Source organism: Lactuca virosa, chromosome 7, assembly GCF_052849685.1.
Source record: "Lactuca virosa cultivar CGN04683 chromosome 7, Lactuca_virosa_CGN04683_v6, whole genome shotgun sequence".
NCBI classification, from domain to species: domain Eukaryota; kingdom Viridiplantae; phylum Streptophyta; class Magnoliopsida; order Asterales; family Asteraceae; genus Lactuca; species Lactuca virosa.
The window spans coordinates 8,000,349-8,020,716 of record NC_136432.1 but is presented as its reverse complement, the minus strand read 5'-3'; the positions used below and the strand labels follow the sequence as shown (position 1 = coordinate 8,020,716).

Genomic DNA, 20,368 nt, shown 5'->3' with positions numbered 1-20,368 from the left:
CTCATATACTTGCGAGTACGCATTTTTGTCAACAAGTTTTTGCCGCCGTTGTCGGGGACTATTTTTATTTTTAAGTTAGAACATTAGGTAGTTGTTAGACTCTTAAACATCTTGAGGATATTTTACTCTGGCCGGTCGAAGATTCAGACCACTTGAATTTGCGCTTGATTGGGAGATTGATAGAACTTTGAGAGGGTTGAGGAGACTTCGGAATCAAGAAGATATGGGAGATAACGTAAACGAAAACAATAATGGAAACAGAGGTTTCGAAGGAACAAACCCGCTGATTGTCAACGCAACAATTAATGCTGACAATTTTGAATTCAAACCTGTGATGTTTCAGATGATCAATAACAATGGTCTCTTTGGAGGTATGCTTAGTGATGATCCCTTGTCCCATCTGCGTTCCTTTAACCAGATGTGTGATAATTTAAAACAAAGAGGCATGACGGCTGATGCACTTAGGCTGAGATTATTTCCTTACACACTACAAGGGAAAGCCCGAGACTGGTTTGAGTCTTTGCCTTCTGATTCCGTCACCACTTGGGAGGAATTATGAGAAAAATTCCTAAAAAGATTTTTCCCACCCACGCGAAATGTAAATCTAAGAAATGTCATCACATCATTCCGACAAATGGATGGTGAATCGTTATGGGTAGTGTGGGAGAGATGGAACAATTTGCTGAGAAAATGTCCAACACATCGACTCCCTGATGATGTGAAACTTGAGACATTTTACCAAGGTTTGGATGCTCAAACACGCATGCTAGTAGATACATCAGCTGGAGGAGCTTTGCTCACAAAAAGCTATGAGGAGAGTGTGGAGATATTGGATAGAATAGCAACCAATAATTTCCAGTGGACCACAGATAGGGTACATGCAAGTGGTTCGAAAGAAAGTACATCAGCTGAAGTTCGTCTTGCAGCTCAAAATGATGTGTTGGCAGCTGAGTTGGCCATAATCAAGAGCATGATGAAGAATATGATGTCAAGCTATGGGATGAAAGAGAAGAAAGTTGACTTTTGTGCGGTTTGTCAAGGAGTCCATGATTATAGTGATTGCCCACAAAATCCTGAATCTGTGTTTTTCATGGGTAGACAAAATTTCCCAAGGCAAAACAACCCATATTATGAAACATACAATCCAGGATGGAGAAATCATCCTAATTTCTCATGGGGTGGACAACAACAACAAATGCAACCTCAGCAAGAGCAGTTTCAACAAAGGCCTCAAAACCCACCGAGGTTTTATCAAATGCCAAATCAGCAAGTGAGACCACAAGGAGGTGCATTCCACCAGGCATCAAGAAGTAGTTCAAAACCAGCAGCGCCTTCATCAAATCAAGATATGTCACCTTTCGAGAAGGCCATGATGGATTTTATGATCAAACAAGATCAAAAGATTGAGGCGCGTGAGAAGAATCAAGCAATTGCTATGAGAAATTTGGAAAATCAATTAGGGCAATTAGCACAAGCACTAAACTCCCGAGAACCTGGAACGTTGCCAAGTAACACTCAAAATCCATGTAATGGAAATGATAAGAGGTAATGCAATGCCATCACGCTTATATCGGGAAAGGAGTTAACTCCAAATAATCATGACTTACCAGCCACTAATGACGAGCAACAGTCGGTAACTGTTAATACTAACCAGAAGAAACAAGAATTGCAGGATGATGCAAAAGAGTATGTCGAGATTGAGGACATAACCGATGAGGAGTACGGGCAGAAAAGCAAAAGAAGGCCCAGGAAAAAGATACTCGAACTGGTGTGACAGTTGCACCAACAACTTTGCCTTTCCCACCTAGGCAAAGTAAGTCCAAGGAAGATGATGGGCAATTTAAGAAGTTTCTAGAGATCATTTCTCAACTTCATATCAATATTCCTTTTGTTGAAGCTTTAAAACAGATACCTACATATGCCAAGTTCATGAAGGAAGTTCTTACAAGGAAAAGAGTTTGGAGAGAGTTTGAGACCGTTGCAATGACAAAAAGTTGCACATCAATAATCAAAAACAAATTACCTGTGAAGAAGGATGATCCACGTAGTTTCATTCTAGTGTGCAAAATTGGAAAATTTGACAAGATAGGGTTGTGCGGCCTGGGTGCAAGTATCAATTTAATGCCTTTGTCAATTTTTCAAAAATTAGGACTTCGTGAAGCTAGACCGACCACAGTTTCACTCCAGCTAGCAAACCGATCGATGGTATATCCAGAAGGTAAAATAGAGGATATAATTATCAAAGTTGATAATCATTTCATTCCAGCTGATTTTATCATTCTGGATTATGAAGTTGAAGATGATTGTGGAATAATTTTAGGAAGGCCATTTTTGGCGACTGCTGAAGCTTTAATTGATGTCAAAAAAGGAGAGGTTACATTGAGAGTAAATGATGAGCAAAAGACTTTTAATATGTTTAAGGCTATCAAACAACCTTCTAATGTGGAAGAATGCTCATTCATACGAGTCACGGATTGATTGGTAGATTTAAAGGAGGCCCACTTGACTATGGTGACTCGAAACATTGAGAAAAATAGAGAGTTCACAGTTCAAAGTGTAGTGAGTCGGGTCAAGGAGAAGCATGACTTGAATGATAGTGTGACTGAATCAGCTTTGCCATCCCTTGAAAAAGTATATGTTTTAGAGTTGAAGCGGGCTCCATAACACTTGATGAAGGTTGGAAAGAAAAGGATGAAGCATTTGTTGAGGCATGAGGAGTTTAAAATGCAAAATCATGAAAATACCAAAATTCAAAAGTTTGGGGATGAAAAATGGCAGGCCAAGGAGATTTTGAAAAGAGACAGCGAGAGAAAGAATTTGGGTGATCGAACAACGAGAAAAACACCATTTTGGAGAATTAAAAGAGGAAGTGATTGTGCTTCATTTGAAGCGGGTTGAAGAGTAATTTGTTTGTTTTAATTATTTTTATTTTTAATTTTATTTTTTTATATTGATTTTTTTATTATTATTAGAATTAGTATTATTGTTTTCGTTTTTGTTTTATATTTGTTTTTTTTTATTTTATTTTCATTTATGCATCGTTGCTTATTTCATTTATTTTTATTTGTTTTGTTCTAATAAATCTATCGAGTGTGCAGCCCTTGTTTGCTATCCAGGTAGTTGGTGGTGAAGTGAGAGTTGTGGTAAGGAAAATGTTCGAGCTATGCTTAGAGATTAGCCGTCAACAATATGAGTTATTGGATTATCATATCATGTGAGATGGCATGTCATCAGGGAGTATTCTTTTATTCTATATTTATTGCTCGGGACGAGCAATAAATGAACTAAAAAACTTATTTTTGTCCCTGGATTTTACAATTTACATCATTTTTTGAGCTTAAAAATATAAATTTATGTTAATGAATATAATAGACCTAAAATGTCCCGGTTGGTATTTTTGTTCCCATTCAGTTGAGATTTTGACCTGTCTTGCATGGGTTCATCATCTCTTATTCTATAGGACAATGGGAGTTGGGCTTCTTCTTATGAAGTCCAAAGTTCTTAAAGGAATTGACGGCTCATTAACTTGTTTTTACAAGTTCACCTAAGCTTCTTAGGTCCCCTCCTCCTATTCTACAGGTTGGTGGGAGATTGTTTTCTTGCACGAAATCCATAATATAGCACCACGTGCTTCTCATCTGAATTGACGACTTTCATCACCACTTGTCATCACAAGTGTAACTCAAGTTTCTTGAGTTCCCCTCCTCCTATTCTACAGGTTGGTGTGAGATGGTTTTCTTGCACGAAATCCATAATATAGCATATTGTGCTTTGCATCGGAATTGACGATATTCATTTTACTTATTATTGCAAATGCAACCTGTGTTTCATGGGTTCCACACCGCCTAGTCTATGGGTCTTGGTGGGAGTTTGATTTCCTCTTATGAAGTTCAAAAATCTAAAAGGAATTAACGGATTTTATCTTGTGAATACAAGATTGTCTAAGCTTCTTAGGCATCCACCATTTATTCTATGAGTTTTGGTGGGAGTTGGACTCATATTATAATGCCCAAATGGTTTCGGCAAGGAATTGACGGATTCGAAAGAAAAAAATTTCATCACGAGTAAATAAAGGCGAATAAAAGATGTTTGACAGATTGACCACGTCTCAGTGTTTTCATCATATCTGGCTCCTCGGGACTCCGATTCAGGCGATTCAAGATGTTCCGGAAACTAGACACAATTATCTACAAGTTTCGTGTTTTGAGTTTTCAATAATTCAGTCGTTGTCCAGTTCAAAATCGACTTGGAAGTTGGGATCCGTTTGCTGGACGAAAATCAAAAGCTAAAATAAAAATAAAAATTGAATTAAAGTTGAAAGATCAAGGGCTAAAGTTGTACCATGCTGAAAGCTGAAAGCTAAGGGATAAAGTTGTGCAATGCTTGAAAGTTGGAGGATCATTCATGTAATTATGATCTATATATACTAGTTACGTGATCAAATGGATGGACGGCACGAATAAAAAAAAAATACTTACGCACGGAAACCCTACGGCTGAAAGTGGCAGCGATTGAAGAGGACATATGACTTCGTTCTTGAGGCTGAGAATGCAGTGTGCAATCACATATACGAAGTAAATCAATTTGGTCCTTTACTTGACTTTCTAGTTATTTTGTTTATTTATTGATTTTTGTATCTCCTGCTACGTAACTTGCTTTAAGTTCATAACTTGCTTTCAGTTCATTGTTTTAAATATGATGTTTAAACTTTGTTTATTTACTGTTATCAATTTTAATTTTATGGAGTAATAATCTTATGGGTTTGGTTGACTAGGGTAAGACGGTAATTTTAATGTAATTGATTTTGTTTGAACCAATTTTGGTGAAATCGAATAGCATATTCAAATGTGTGCTTATTTTAAAAATATAAATTTTGACGGGTAACTTTGATTTTGGCTAGCACTTGATCAACGTTAGTTAGGGTTAATTTACTTGGTTTAAATTTAATATTTACATGCTTATATTGACTTCGAGAGAAACCTTATTTGTGACATCGTTTGAATATAAATGTGTGGTTTCGTTATTTCGCTTAAACTTAACATAGACGTGTGTTAGAACATTTTTAACAAAATCATTGGACTTAATGCTTTTTAAAATCATGAACTACATAGAGATATGAGTGAATGTTTTTAAATCGAATTATGAGACCGAGAGGTAATTGATAACTTTTGTTGGTGTTAAGTTATTCGTTTCTACATAATTGGTTTGACAAATTAGTTGCATTAGAAGAACCATTGAACCCGTATAAGTCAACTAAATCTCATATTTCTCATAATTGTTAAATCGTTTAATTGTTTTCCTTGTTTGTTCGATTATTTTAGTTGTCATTTTTACGTTGCTGAATTTAGTTTAATTTTATTTTAGTAGTTTCTTTAGTTTAATAAAATCAATCACTTTTGCAATCAATTGCCTAGTTCTCTCTTCCTTAGAATAGGATAGTCCATGTGGGTTCGATATCTGGTCTTACGACTATATTACTTGCACGACCTCGTATACTTGCGAGTACGCGTTTTCGCCAACAGCTTCACTGAGTTGATTTTAGTCTTTTCGCTCCCTTGAAACTTCTCCTTAAGAGTATTCCAGATCTCTTTGGCTATTTTACAACTACGAACGTAATTGTAAACTACTGGGGGAAGAGCACCACGAAGCTCTCTCATGCATATTTTCTCGTTCTTCTTCAGCCTATCTGTTTGTTCATTAACACTTTGAGTTGAAGTAGATGATCCGATATTTTGAACATTTGCAGGTGGAAGAACATCACCAGTAATGCATTTCCATAGCTCTTCATCAAGCCCATTCAAGTAGTCCTCTATACGATCCGCCCATTCATCGTAATACTCTGGAATTAGCATAAGAATCTTTGTTGAAGATCCTAGCATATGAGAAAAGGATGTCATCGTGTTCATATTGAAATTTGCCATTGTTGTACGGACTGATTTTCAGAAAAACTTCGGGAGTTTGAGAATTTATGGATGAATTGAGCAGAAAATGAGAACAGATCACTCGATTAACCAACTAAATGCATAATCGAATCACAACTGAAGATCACTAATGATATTCATAATCAAAAGTGCGGAAACTTTTTGAATCCAAGACAAGACTCAAAAACTATTGATACGGAATGAAAATCTTATCATTGCAGTATGATTCCTGCTCTGATACCAATTGTAGTAGTTATGTAACCGAGTAAAGTAAACAAGATCAGAATCAAATAGAATGATGAACACACAGAGTAAATAAGATCTTGTTTCAGCTCATATTATGCTCTCGTTAATACAGAGTTTATCAGACAGAATACAGGGAAAAATTCTATCTAACTCTAGTAGAGTACCCCTATTTATAGGGAACAAGAAAGCATACAAAAAAAATACAAGGAACTAAGCAATCTAAGTTTCGAAACTCAAATGCCCTTGTAATAACATTACAAAACTTTCCAAACTAACTAATGACCTTCGACACCTCACAGTATATTACGACATCTACAATCTCCACTTCATGAAAATGATTGTGAGAAAACGCTTTCACTAAGAAGATTTTGAGGAGTTAGCAGTTGTGTTAATTATGTTCTCAAAATTCGATTATGATTATGGCATCCCTCTTCATAGTTTGAATTGTGAGAAATGGCAATAATCCAAACATTCGAAACTTATTGCTGTAAGTTCTGAAATAGTTTAGACACACATATGAGCTTTATAATAAAAAAAGGTTTATGAGCTTAGATAAAGGCTTATCAACACATCTCGTATCGTAAATCTGAACTTTAGTAAGGAAGTCAATAAGTATTGATTTCTAGAAGTCCAACTGATTTCTGGGAACATGTCAAAGCTTGTGGGAGCATAAGTGTTATGCTAGTAATGACGTAATTATTATTCTAGTGGGAGCGTAATTATTATACTATGTATTGCGAGTCAGCTATGCTATTTATAGGAAACAAAGTTTTAAATTGCAAAGTTGCAGAGTTTAAAAAGTTGCTTCGCTATAGTAAGGGAGAGGATACTTATACTTTATTTTGAATCTAAAAGTTTAGATTGAAGTATTAATTAGACTTAGTCATGGACATATATGATTACCATATTGGAATGTTTCAACATGGGAATTCTATATATGGAAATATTGTAGCAAGAGACTGGTAAAGTATCATGTCTTTATGTAAGACATTATGAATCGTATCCCATATGCTTTGGGTATAGGATCAATTACATATGATATAATATTCATGTGTTTTGATTTTCCAAATGCCTAGCGCATTAAGAAGGAAAAGGAACAGAATCGGATATGACTAAAGTAGTTAAACAACTGTCAAGGATGATCTAAAGTTCGCTGAGGATTGGTTGCTTGTGGGCAGTTGGAAGTATACTAATGAATGGACCATATTGACATTATTGTGAATAGATACGATTCTATTAAGAATGAGTTGTCATATGGAAAATATGGAAATGTTTCCATAATGGGAGTTGGATATTAAGAATCTATGTGTAGGTTAGAAACTTTTATGCAAGAAGAATGTTCAAAGGAATGTACTTTGAATTTGAGACTTCGCTTCCTTGGAATTGTTTTGTTATCAATCTCCAGTGAAAAGTTTTGTAATATCATTGGCAAAGTCTATGTGACTTTGGTACCATGACATTACATAAGGATCATTACATGATAGTTTAGAATCTAACACATTATAATAGTGGCAAGAATTTGGAATTCTTACACTAGTAATAAGGATTAGGAATTGTGAAATCATTGGAAATGTATTCAATTGATCTATTTCACAAAGTAAGGACCATAGAGAAACATAATGTGCATGCTTGGAGCATGGGATAACTATTGTTTTAATTCAAATATTAAGTTGATTGATTGAAACATTAGACAATGAATGATGTGTAATCAATATGGTGATTAAAGAATAAGTGTTCTATTTATATTCAAAAGTTTTGAAACCATGTAGGATTAGAATTATTCTTGTGTTTCACTTCGCATGTTTTGAATTCCCGAATAATAAGATTATTCAAACATCCATAGTCAATCATACTTTGGAAGTAAGTAATGAGGTAAGACTGTCATGAATTCGACTGTAGATTGTCTAAGTGTTTAGACATAGCAAAAGTTTGCTGTTGTGTTCATGAGTACTCCTGTAATAATATTTGAGTATTGGATTAAACACACGCTCACATGAATCACTTCATGGATTTTATCACGAGTGATTGTGAGACGATAATATCTTATATTCTTGAAACTGAGACATATGAGTTGTTGTTTACAAGTCGGTTGCGCATTGATAATACGTAAACGCATCAGTAACTTGATGTCATAAAACATACTGTTGTGTGTGATTAGATGAGTAAATAGTGCAAGCATATGAGTCGAATTTTATCCGTTCCTTTTACCCTAAGAGGGATAAAAGCGATATCTTTGGACCCCTCAATGATTTATTGATGACACCTAAGCGCTTGGCCAAGCCTGGACTAAGTTGATGTGTTCAATTGTAGTCTGCTGACAGTCGTCATAAATCGGAAGTCGGGAAACAACACATGGACAGAGAGAATGATTACAATCCATGTCTCATGTCCATACGATATCTTGTAGAATGGAGGAATATATGATCCCTTATCTAAAAGACGCATTACTGATAAGATCAGAGTTCAACAGCGGCTTTTGAGAGCTACGATTGCTAATCGGATTTTGAAAGTCGTACTTGTAATAATAGTTATTAGACTTATCCAAGTGGGAGACTTTTGGATTATGTGTCTAAGCCCATAACTATAATTGGTATGTACTTGACCCGATAGTACCATGGTCCTTTTGGGTTGCCTGCACCATAGCAATTTGATAGGATGAATTATGCAGAAACAGGTTAATTATGATTTATTAATTTGGAATGAATTTGGTGATCAAAAGAGACTGATTAAATTAACGGGGACTGATTATGTAAATCAGTAATATTTATAGTTTGGGCTCATGGACCTTATTGGTATAGGGTGGACGAAATCTCAATGAGAGTCCATAAAGATTTCATCCAAGGCTTGCCTTATGGTAGTCCATATGTTGCTTAGGTCCTAAGCAAGGGAATTAGGGTTTCCAAGTTTATAACCCTAGAAGCCTCAACTATAAAAGGACCCCATTAGCTCATAAAATCGAACCTAATGTTTTCATAAGAAACCCTAGCCTATTTTGAGGCCTCATCCTCTCTCTTTTGTTCTTCCTTGTTGCTAGTGTTGTTTGTAACTCCATTAGAGGTGCAGCATTTGAGGCACTAAGCTCTTGAAGGTAAAGATCAAATCAACAGCAAGAAAGGTATTCTTATAACCCTAATTTGAATTAGAATTTTGTTCTTATGTATGCTAGATTAGGGTTCTTGCTTTGGAATTTTGAATAGCATGTATAACTTCTGAAAAACCTAGAACCAAAGCATTAGGGTTGCATGTACACCATAGGAATGTTGTAGTGCTCAAAACCCATCAGTATTCCCTTCAGACCTTTCGAGAATACCACTCGTGTAGCAAGTCAACCCTAAGCAAACAGTAAGGACAACCGAAACAAAGCCGCCTACCAAAAGTAAAGGTCCGCTGGAAGGCCAAGCGAGGACCCGAATTCACTTAGAGATCGAGAAGACTCGATGCAACAAATTACCCACATCTTTTCCTTAACCCTTGGAGTCCCACTCAAAATGATAATTTCGAGACGAAATTCCTTCTAACAGGAGGAAGATGTGACAGCCGTCAATTTTGGTCAAGTTAAGTCAATAATTCAACATGGTCAACTCAGCTAGTACTTGTATGTAGGGGCTTACTCTATGGTTACTAATGTTTAACTTTTTATCTTAATACAATGTATCACTCAGAGAGTTCAAATTTTCTAAATGAAAACCCTAAATGGGGTGAGTAATGTAACAACTCGATAAAACACAACTATGTATCCATCAAGGATGTAGAGCACTCATAACACGTCATAGTGGAGTTCATGATATTAGCACTACGGGGTAAAAAGCCATTACACAGGAAACAAACGCAATCTCTCCCAATCTCTCCCAAATCTCTCTTGGAAATGAAAATCACATTTTCCAACCTTCCTATGAGCATCCATACCATTCCAAACCTTCCCTTGGTCGAAAACTGTTGGATAAGGTGTCTAAGTCCATAACAATTTTTGAGATGCACTTGACCCGACCCGACATGGTCCATTTGGGTTGCACTTCACCCGAACGATTTGGATAACCTTTTGAGAATAATATGTTTATGATTTGTTAATATATTATAAGTTATAATATATTAATATTAAATCATATTATTTAATTAGTATTGATCATAAATTAATTTAGAATTAATTTAGTGATAAAAAAGTGACTAATTAAATATGGGCTCTTGTATTTATATAGTGTGGGCTAATACTCATTTGGAATGGGCTAGGCTTGCATGGGAGTCCATGGATGGTCCATGGAGCTTTTAACCCATGGATCCTTGGAAAGGAAGAGTCATGGGTATTAGGGTTTACATGGATGTAACGCTAATCCTCCACACTATATAAAGGAGTCCTTGGCACTTGATTTGGCACTAGTTGTGTGTGCACAAGAGTGGTGGCCAATTCATAAGTGTGCATTATTCTCTCAAGAGTTTTCCAAAGTTTGTGGTGATTTGTGATTTCCATTTTAGGCATCCACACTATTGGTGCTAGGCTCTCAAACTCCAAGGAATCAACCACAACTAAAAGGTATGTCATTCTACTAGTACTTTTATGATTCAAGTTCCCCATGCCACGCTAGATAGGATGTAAACCTTGGAAATTTTTATTTGCATGTATTTTAGAGAAAACATAGATCCAAGGCTTATAGGGTTGCATGTACACCATAAGTGTGTTAGAATGCTCAAAACCCAACAGTGGTATCAGAGTCTATGCTTGTTTTCTTGAATACTTGATGCAAACTCTTGAAAAATCGAAAAATCTTGCTGTCTGGACATTGGACTCGCCGAGTCCATGGGGGGACTCGACGAGTCCAAGCATATCTTCATCCTACTCGTCGAGTAGGTTCATGCACTCGATGAGTAGGTGGCCCACAGTGCAGTTTTTCGAGTTTTTAAGCTGGAATTGGACTAGAATCATTACACTAAACTGTTTTGGACTTATAAAACCTGTTTTTGATGTTGTAATGATTATGCTAATGCAATTTCAAAGGCTATTATCAAATTTTCAAGTTTTGTATGTGTTCATATGATTCTTGAAATTGTTGATATGGATGTTCACGAACTTATGAGTTTTGTTAGATCATAGGAATTATTTGCAAATTGTTTGTTAGTTAATTCTTGATCTTGATGTGTTTTAATGGAATCCATAATTTGTCCTCAAGTTATGGATTAACAAAAGTATTTTCTTTTAAGTCCATTAAAAACCATATGTTACATAAGTTGAAGAGTCTTTTTCATCATAAATAGTTTTATGGACTCCATAACTTGTCCTCAAGTTATGGATGTCCAAGAGTCTCTTCATTAAAAGTTTTTTAAACCTTAATTAAACTCATAAGTTATGAAAATCCAAAAGTTTTTGAATTGTTCAAAACTTGCCCTCAAGTTTTGGAATTTGTAAAGTCTCACACACACTTTAGTTCCAACCCTTAGAGTTTTAAAAGTTAAAATTCAACCCTTATACTTTATAGTATTATAAGTTAATAATATATATATGTATAAGAGCAAGTCAGTCTTACCGTTAGTAGGCCTCATTCACGAAGCCGGTCTATAAGGGGGGTATAAGGTTGTTTCCTATAAAATGGAAACTTAATGGGTGTCCACTCTCACCCACCGCTTCCTTGACTGGTGGAGGGTCGTTAGCCGAATGGGTAGGACAAGGATTATAATTCTCATTAAAAGTATAATGATGAAATAAAGTAACTAAACCTTTTATAAATCCCAATCTTAGTTACTTTAGGAAATTGTGAATTTGGTGCTAACCCATGAAATTTACACTTTGCACCTTACCAAGTCGTTGGTGGAGCGTGTGTGGTTAACCGGCACACTAACTTGGACTAGTAAGGATGGCAAAGGGTGACTTAATGTTTATCACAGATCAGTGGAGCGTGTGTGGTTAACCGGCACATCGATTAGGTGATAATATTAAGGGTACCAAGTGAATTTGCATGGTTATTCACACCTTGTTTTGTGATCCTCGGCATCCCAGTCACAAAATCTGAAGGGCACAATCGAGATTGAAACATGCCATTGAAAAGTTCAGTGAATCTCAAAAGATCTAGGAGTTTCAAACCAATTAAAACCTAATTTTATTTCGTTTTTCATGGTGGAAATTGGTGAATCGTCATTCACCTACCTTCAAATATTCTATAGCTTGGATTACGGCATCCCTCTTCCAAGTTATAAAATATTGTGTTGGGTCCTAGCCTTAATATTTCATATTGGGTGTTATATTAAGGATTTTAAATCAACTAACTTGAATCTCTCCCATTGTAGATGTCTGGTTCAGACAAGTATGATCTTCCCAAATCTCTCGAAGATGATGTCCCATAACATCATGCTTCACTTCCTCCACCTCCTCCAATTATTCTCCCCGACCCATTTAACGCCCGTAGATCCGGGCTAGTCAATTTAGAGACGATAAGCGTCAAAAATGACTTTTTGATAGAATTATTATTTAGGATGAATAATCTTAACTAAGTTTTGGTATATGTTACAAGGATTTCGTACATATAAAGAATGCCGAAATCCGAGTTATAACGAAGAAGTTATGACCTGTCGAAGTTTCGCGACAGAACCGGCACGACACAACGAGACGTAAATAGTGAATTTACGTTAGAGCAATATTTAGCCTTAGCGATCTAAATGAAAGTCGTAGAATACGTTAAACCGAGAGCGTGCATAAAAAGACGTCCAAATCTGACTTCGTATGAGGAAGTTATGATTTTTCGAAGTTTCAGCTTAGCAGTGTACAGCCCGAAGTTCGAATATGAGATCGAGCGATATTTAGCCGAAACAATCTAAACGAGAATCGAAGATCTCATCGATGGTAGTCCAACGGTGAAAAGACAGTCGAAAACGGACGTCAGATGAAGGAGTTATGAATTTCTAACGAAGTTTTCCTATCCCGGCCTACTAAAAATAGTATATTATTAATATATTAAAAATAAAGTCAAAATTAGCCTACAAAGTCTAAATGAAAGTTGTAGATCTTCTTTTTACCTACGCGTCGATATAAAGAACATCGAAAACGGAGTTCATCTGCCCGCGAGAAGCCCGTTGTGTGAAGAGATCACAGTTTCACCGAAGAATACTACTTCTACAAGCCGTAGTGCTGCCCGATCATCTTCTGATCAAGTGAGTGTGTAGTCACTTTCTTCTAACACATAAATATTAAGTATTTGCTATGAAATACGTGCTATGTGTATAATATATTGTTGTTTATTTGAGATGATTGTGGAATGGATGAATTATATAATTTTTAATGAGTTAAACTGTATATGTATTTCGTATCTACAAATATGTTGGGTAGAACATAGGTAGATGAGGTTGTTGGTTGGTGATAAAAGATGGGTTGGACCATGAGATAAAAGGATAAAGAGATAAACTTGTTTCATATCTAGGTGTATGGGTCAGATCAAGAGGTTAGTTTTAGATCCGAGAGTATGGATCAGATCAAGAGGTTAGTTTTAGATCCGGGAATATGGATTAGGTAATGAGGCAAATTTAAGATCTGGGAGTACGGATTATGTATTTTTGAACTACGTGTTCATTCGATAAGGTATCATGTGTATAGTCCCTTTTAGGAACGTGATTTTAATAAGAGTATTGATTAAAGTATGAAATATACATATGTATGTGAAGTATTTGTTATTGTCCGAAATACGTGTTAGATATATTTGATGATATACAACGTGTGAATCAGATATGGTTCAATATGTGTTAAGATGTGTATATATGATATTATTACTTAAAACCTTGTGTTAAGTATACACTATTTGGCGTTGCCTAAACGGAGATAGTATCAAAAATTGATTATAGGCATTGTAGGCTTGCCTAGTGATGGGTTAAGACTTAAATAGGGATGTTTAGTTCAATTAAGATTGGACTTTGGGTAGTCTCTTATTAAGAGTACGTGTGGGGTGAGATTGATGATCGGTGGAGTACGTCCTACGTACAGAAGTACATTTTATGTACGAAGTCCTTTTCAAAGCTTTGTGTCTTGGGTGCTGTTTGTGCCAGGGTACTATTATGTTCTCGGGTACGAGTCTGTCGCATACCAGAGTACTATAATGTGCCAGAAGTACTATCATGTACAAAGTCTTTTTGACAATTTTGTGTGTCGGTTACGGGAGTACTCTAGTAGTATTTCCCCATACTTTTATTTTGAGAGAGCTTTGGAGTCAGCGTTTCTTTTATGAAGTGATCGACCGAGCTTCATATGTCAGCATTTTCTTTCACGAAGTAATTAAGGGAACTTCGTAGACTGCCTAATAAAGTGTGTCGGTAATAGACCACTGCTAGATATGTCTGGTGTTATATTGCTTGATAGGGTGCGTCTGGGGGTGAAATACCTCATGTATTCAGGCCACTGCTAGGCAAAGTTAGATGCTGGATAGGGAGAGTCTGGGGGTATAATACCTCATGATAGTCGGACCACGCCTAGGCATTGTTATCTAGATAAGTACCCCTGACTTAACTGTCTTGTGGTTCTTTCTTTTACGAACGAAGGTTCGTGGTGAAACTTATTCCATTCCCCTCATTTGATGTCTTTATTGATCCTCGTTTGCTGCCAGGGAATTTCCGAAGCAACTTCGTCAGTTGTTGTTCATATCGATTCCTTAGGCTAGATCTCGTAAGATCATTGTATAGGGTCAGTATGTGGGGATCGACGGGATAGGATAGATTGTTTTAGAAATATGATTTATATGTGTTAATAATATTAGTGGTTTTGCAGGATCGAGATATACATTATTATCACCTTGTTTGAACTAAGAGCTTCCGTACTCTGTGTTCCTTAGGTGATTGAGTTCACCAGGGATATTTGAACTAAGTGTTCACTAGATGTTTTGAACTATATGTTCACTAGGGATATTTGAACTAAGTGTTCACTAGATGTTTTGAACTATGTGTTCACCAGGGATATTTGAACTAAGTGTTCATTAGGTGTTTTTGAACTAGGTGTTCATTAGGTATTATTGAACGGAGTGTGTTCACTGGGTGTTCTTGAACTAGGTGTTCATTAATTATTTTGAACTACGTGTTCACCAGAGGTAATCTAAGAACCTTGGCAGCACTTAACTTTGTGCCAATTCCTTAGGGCAATCCTTAGGAATTAATGGGAGAAGGGTAATCGGTTCTTAGGGTAAATCTTTAAGAAATAAATGAAGATAATGGGGGTGGGTAATTGGATTGATTGTTTGATAAGTGAATATAATAATTATATTATTGTGGGTTGAAAACCCTATATGCTCACCAGGCTCCCAAGCCCGACCCTCTCAGTTTTCTTTATATTACAGGTTATGGCACGAGAGCATAAGTTGGCTGACATAACGAGAGATTTTGGATTATAGGCCAGTAGTTATGAATAACTGTTGTAAGGTCTATTTTGTTATGTAAAGATTTTGGTCTGTATTGAACATGACATCCCGAGATTTTGTTATATAATGAAAATACATTTCTTTAAAGAAATGCTTTGATAAATTCTTATCATATTTTGTCTTGGGAACAAATTCCGCAACTGTTTTCTTTATAAGATTACTCTGATTTTAAAAACAAAGCATAAACAAATCGGTCTTTTCTGGCCATGAAATTGGGTATGTCACAACCCACAAGCTTGAAGACTTGAAAAGTTCAAACTCACTCAAGTCCTATTGGATAGTAAACACAAGGATGGAAAGCCAGTGTGTGCACATGTCTTGGAGATGAAGGCACACATTGACAGGCTAAGGATGATGGGTGTCGAGTTCCCAAGGAAGTTGGCTATTGACTGGGTTCTTCAGTCACTTCCTGAGTCATATAGTGAGTTTGTTAAAGACTACTATGTGATAGATCTCGACATGACCCTAATAGATCTTACCTATTTGCTAATTGCTGCTGAATCAGCAATGATTTGGCGCAATGGTCAAGAAACTTTGATTGGAAGGTCTGCCTCCCAATATGACATGGATGTTAGATGCCATTTTATGCATCTTATAGGGTAGTTTTTATCATCATTTTAAGATCATATTTTGTACATTTTCATGTCATTTATTTAAACAATGTTCAGCTCATGTCTTTCGTTAGAATTCCCGTACTGCTCATGTTTTTATGTCAATTTCAGATAGTTCGAGTGGAGCAGTGCTTTGGGAGCAGTTGGATGCGTGTTTGGAGCTAAAAGTGGAGCTTGGGACTTATGGAGTATGTCGAGGAATGTTTGGAAGATGCTTTGGTCAAGAAACATTGGATTGAATTGATCACACGAAGATAGAATATGCAATCTAAAGTTAAAGGATGTTGCTGGCAGCTTTGACCCCCTGTCAGTATTTTGACCATATCTCGAGAACCGTAACTCCGATTGACGCGATTCAAAATGATCTGAAAAGTAGACGAAATTTCGGACGTCATAGGCACAATCTGCGATCGCAGGTTGTCTCCTTGCGATCGCAGGTGACCCTTTTGCGATCGCAGGTTTGGTCGCAGGTTGCCTTCGAGGTTCTTTTGTGCCCAAAATTCATCCAGGAGTGAAAACTCAATACCTGCAATCGCAGGTTGTGTACATGCGATCGCAGGTTGGCCAAAACATGTCAAAATAGCATCCTACTTCATTAAAAAGGCACAAGACGTGTTTATTACAAAACCTGCAATCGCAGATTGTGTACATGCGATCGCAGGTGCGCCGTTTTTGCTGCTGGACGTATAAATAGACCTTATAACCTTCCAGTAACAAAAGTTGGCGATTCCAGAGGTTCCAGACGACAAAAATATGATTTTGGAGGTGTTTCTTCTCCGATTTCATCAATTTCTGAAGATCTGAAGACCGTAGATCATCTCGTACGTTTAGTTTAGTAAGATTTAGTATTTTAATGTTTCTTTTTATTGTTTTAGATCATATTTTAGCCATGTATGGCTAAACCCTAGTTTTCAGTTCTGCAAAGACAATTACTTTTCATGTGATTGATCATTAGATCTGGTTTTTGATTTGAGTTTCTATCTAGATCCTTCAGTTTTGTTCTTAATGAATGTTTGATTTTGATTCTTGTTAGTTTGATCACCTAGCTAGGGTTTTATCATTCCAGTTAATCAGTTATAGAATCCGTAATTGTTCTAATAAATTGGTAAAAGTAACAAGTAATAAATCGGTTCCGTGTTTGGGATTTGACTTTATTATAAACTGTAAAAATCATACCTTTACGCTTCCGAGCTTGTGAGAAGTATTGGGTATTGCTGGGAATTTTACAATGAACTTAATGCAACTTTTCTGATCTTAATTAAGAGCTTGTTTGATTAGACAGTAAAAAGTTACAGTTAGTTGAAGAGCTTGTTTTGGTTAACTAAATAAGGTAAAAGAGAAATTACTAGAGCTTGTTAGTTTTTCTCAGTACCAGCTTAGATAGAACGCATCTCAAATAATCAGATCTGGATCAGTTGCATGATTAGGAAAGTCACAGCAGAGCTGAAACCATTTTTATTATTGATTTTCGTTTACTTTATTATCACTGCATTTCTAGTTATTAGTTTTAATCAAAAACCCCCCTTTTATATTCTGTTTCTTGACTAGATGTGTCTGATGCAAAAAGGCATTGACTTTTAGGCTGTGTCCCTGAGGATTCGACCCTGCTTCCCTGTGCTATATTTTTAGTGCAACCAGCAGTGATAAATTTATTTGTTTAATACGTGCGCGACAGCGTGTTAACAATGGACATCCCAGAAATGATTCCTTCTCCTAAAGGGAAGGAATTGGTCATGGTCAAAAGTGATGATCATAAGAGAAAGGCCATTTTTGAGACTGCTCTATGTGCTGGCTTAGATGAGCCTGTGTGTTTCTATTGCCAAGGAAAGGGACATTGGAATCGAAGCTGCCCTGACTACCTGAGATCTTTAGTCAGAATGTATGGTTCTGCTTGAGGTAAGTCCATTATCTAACTCTGTTAAGTTCCTAATTGTTGATTCTTAATACATGATGTGACTGGGCTGCATTTTGATGTTTTGTAGGATCAAGCAAAGGGAAGGAAGTTTAAAAGAAGAGGATGCTGAATCTGATCGCGAAGATGGATTTCAATCGCATGGTTCGAAGATCGGATTCGTGAGCTACTTCTTAGGATTTATGATAGATTGCTAGGAAATATGTAATAGCATAGTTTCCATTTAAAGTTGCATTGTAAGGAAAAAGTTTTTTCCGCATTTTATAAATGAATAGAATTTTTGTTTACTTCATTTTATATCTCATTTCAATGGCATTTATGGAAAGTTAATGTGTGTATGTTTCTAGCAATAATGAATTTGATTCTTTCATCTGTGGTAGTGTCTAAATTTACCAAATAAGGAAAGATTCTCATCACCCAAGTTTCAATTGGACCGAAACTTGGAATCATGCAGGTTGTATTGCATGATGAATGAAAAACTTTCATATTTGGAAAATTAAGACTAATTCCTTGTTCACATGTATATGTGAGTCAAGTGAAGGACTAAGGGATCGAGTACACATTCGTGTGCACTGGTCAAGTCCACCACAAAAAGATCGATAAGACTATTCCTCATGATTTACTAAACTTTAGTAAATATGGTTATACTTAATAGTTTAAGTATAATTCTGAAACATTGAAAAAGTTTCGATGTATGGCATAACGAATAGGAAGAATCAAATTTGGCAGAAAGATAAAAGTTTCTCAAATCTAAAAAGATGGGAGAGTACTTTAATATCATGTTTTATGATCATCTTAATGATTGTGAGACCATATCACAATTCGTCCTCTGAGGACATCTTAGTGCATTCTTATGGCTAAGAAGAGGAGTCATGAATTATTGAAATGGTTAAATCAAGAAGGTAATACATACTTCGTTCCAAAATAAGTCTTAGAGTCATACTCCAAGATTGTAATTTGAGTGACACATCTTAAAGAAGGTTTATAACACTTGTCAAATGTAAGAGTAAAATGTTTTCTACTCTTGTACATTTGAAATTGGTAAGTTGTGATGTTTTGGATAAAACAAAGACCAACTAAGGCCAATTGTGTGAAGTGTTTATCTTGATAAGAATCCGCACTCACTCTTGAATATTTGTTTGGTTGTCAAGGAATGGTTCTTGACAAAGAGAAACTTATATGTCAAGAGGACAGTGGGAGTCTTAAAGGTCTTGAAAGTTTCAAGAGCTAATCAAGGATAAAACCTATAGTTTATCGCTAGCACACGACTTGAGACTTGTAAGCTATCGTGCTGACATAATTCTTGTTTTTGTGCCTATTCCGGTAAAGTTGACTATGTATGTGAGTTCTGTGAGTTCTCAATTGTGTGCATAACAACTTGGAAGCAATGGTGGGCCCTTGTGCTGCCAAGAGGCAAGAAATCAAGATTGAACAAGTTCAATCCATATGAGTTTGATTTTGTCATTAACCTTGTCTCGTGATTATGGTTTTGACAAATTCACATGGATAGGAACACATACACCATAAAATCTAAGTATCATAAGGTTTCTTTCCGATTCATGAAAATGATGGTGAGGAAACGCTTTCACTAAGTAGATTTTAAGTAGATAGCAATTGTGATATTTGCATTCTCAAAGTCGTTAGTGGAGCGTGTGTGGTTAACCGGCACACTAACATGGACTTGTGAGAAATGGCAAAAACGTCTAAACATTATGATTACGGCATCTCTATTCATAATTGTTTAGACACACATGTGAGCTATCTAAGGAAAGATGTATGAGTCTGAGAAGCTTCGATAAAGTTTTGTCGAAGCATCTCGTATCAGAAGTCTGAACTTTGGTGATGAAAGTCAATAAAGTATTGATTTCTAGAAGTCGATTTCTGAGTATATGTCAAAGCTAGTGGGTGCATAATTATTATGCTAAATAATTATTATGCCAGTGGGAGCATAATCAATTATGATAAGTATTGTTAATTATAGAAAACAAAAGTTTCGCTTGGAAAAAGTTGTTTTGCTATAATTAAGGGAGAGGAGATTATACTTCATTTCAATCCTAAAAGTTTAGATTGAGATTTTAATCATCTTTAGTCAAGAATATATATGAATTTTATGTTAGAATGGTTCAACATGAGGGAATTCTATATATATTGCGTTCTCAAATCTCGATTATGATTACGGCATCCCTCTTCATAGTCGTTTTTTGAAAACATGGCAAATTAAAATATTGTAGCAAAAGACTGATCTAGTATCATGTCTTTATGTGAGACATCATGAATCATGTCCCATATGCTTCAGGTATA

General features: G+C 36.0%; 1 protein-coding gene across 1 annotated transcript; it reads left to right on the top strand.

Moving 5' to 3' along the window:
* The first annotated feature begins 634 nt into the window (after positions 1-634).
* Positions 635-2,478, top strand: LOC145126370 (uncharacterized). Its single transcript, XM_079061749.1, has 4 exons — positions 635-1,508; positions 1,611-1,768; positions 1,909-2,044; positions 2,150-2,478. The coding sequence occupies exons 1-4, from the start codon at positions 635-637 to the stop codon at positions 2,476-2,478; spliced, it is 1,497 nt and encodes a 498-aa protein (XP_078917875.1).
* Positions 2,479-20,368: the final 17,890 nt, after the last annotated feature.

Bases quoted from the DNA above. Each gene is read 5' to 3' on its own strand.
- LOC145126370 (XM_079061749.1), top strand. From the start codon at position 635: ATGGATGGTGAATCGTTATGGGTAGTGTGGGAGAGATGGAACAATTTG. The intron at 1,509-1,610 runs GTAACACTCAAA...ATGACTTACCAG, and splicing joins AGAACCTGGAACGTTGCCAA to CCACTAATGACGAGCAACAG. The intron at 1,769-1,908 runs GTGTGACAGTTG...GCTTTAAAACAG, and splicing joins GGAAAAAGATACTCGAACTG to ATACCTACATATGCCAAGTT.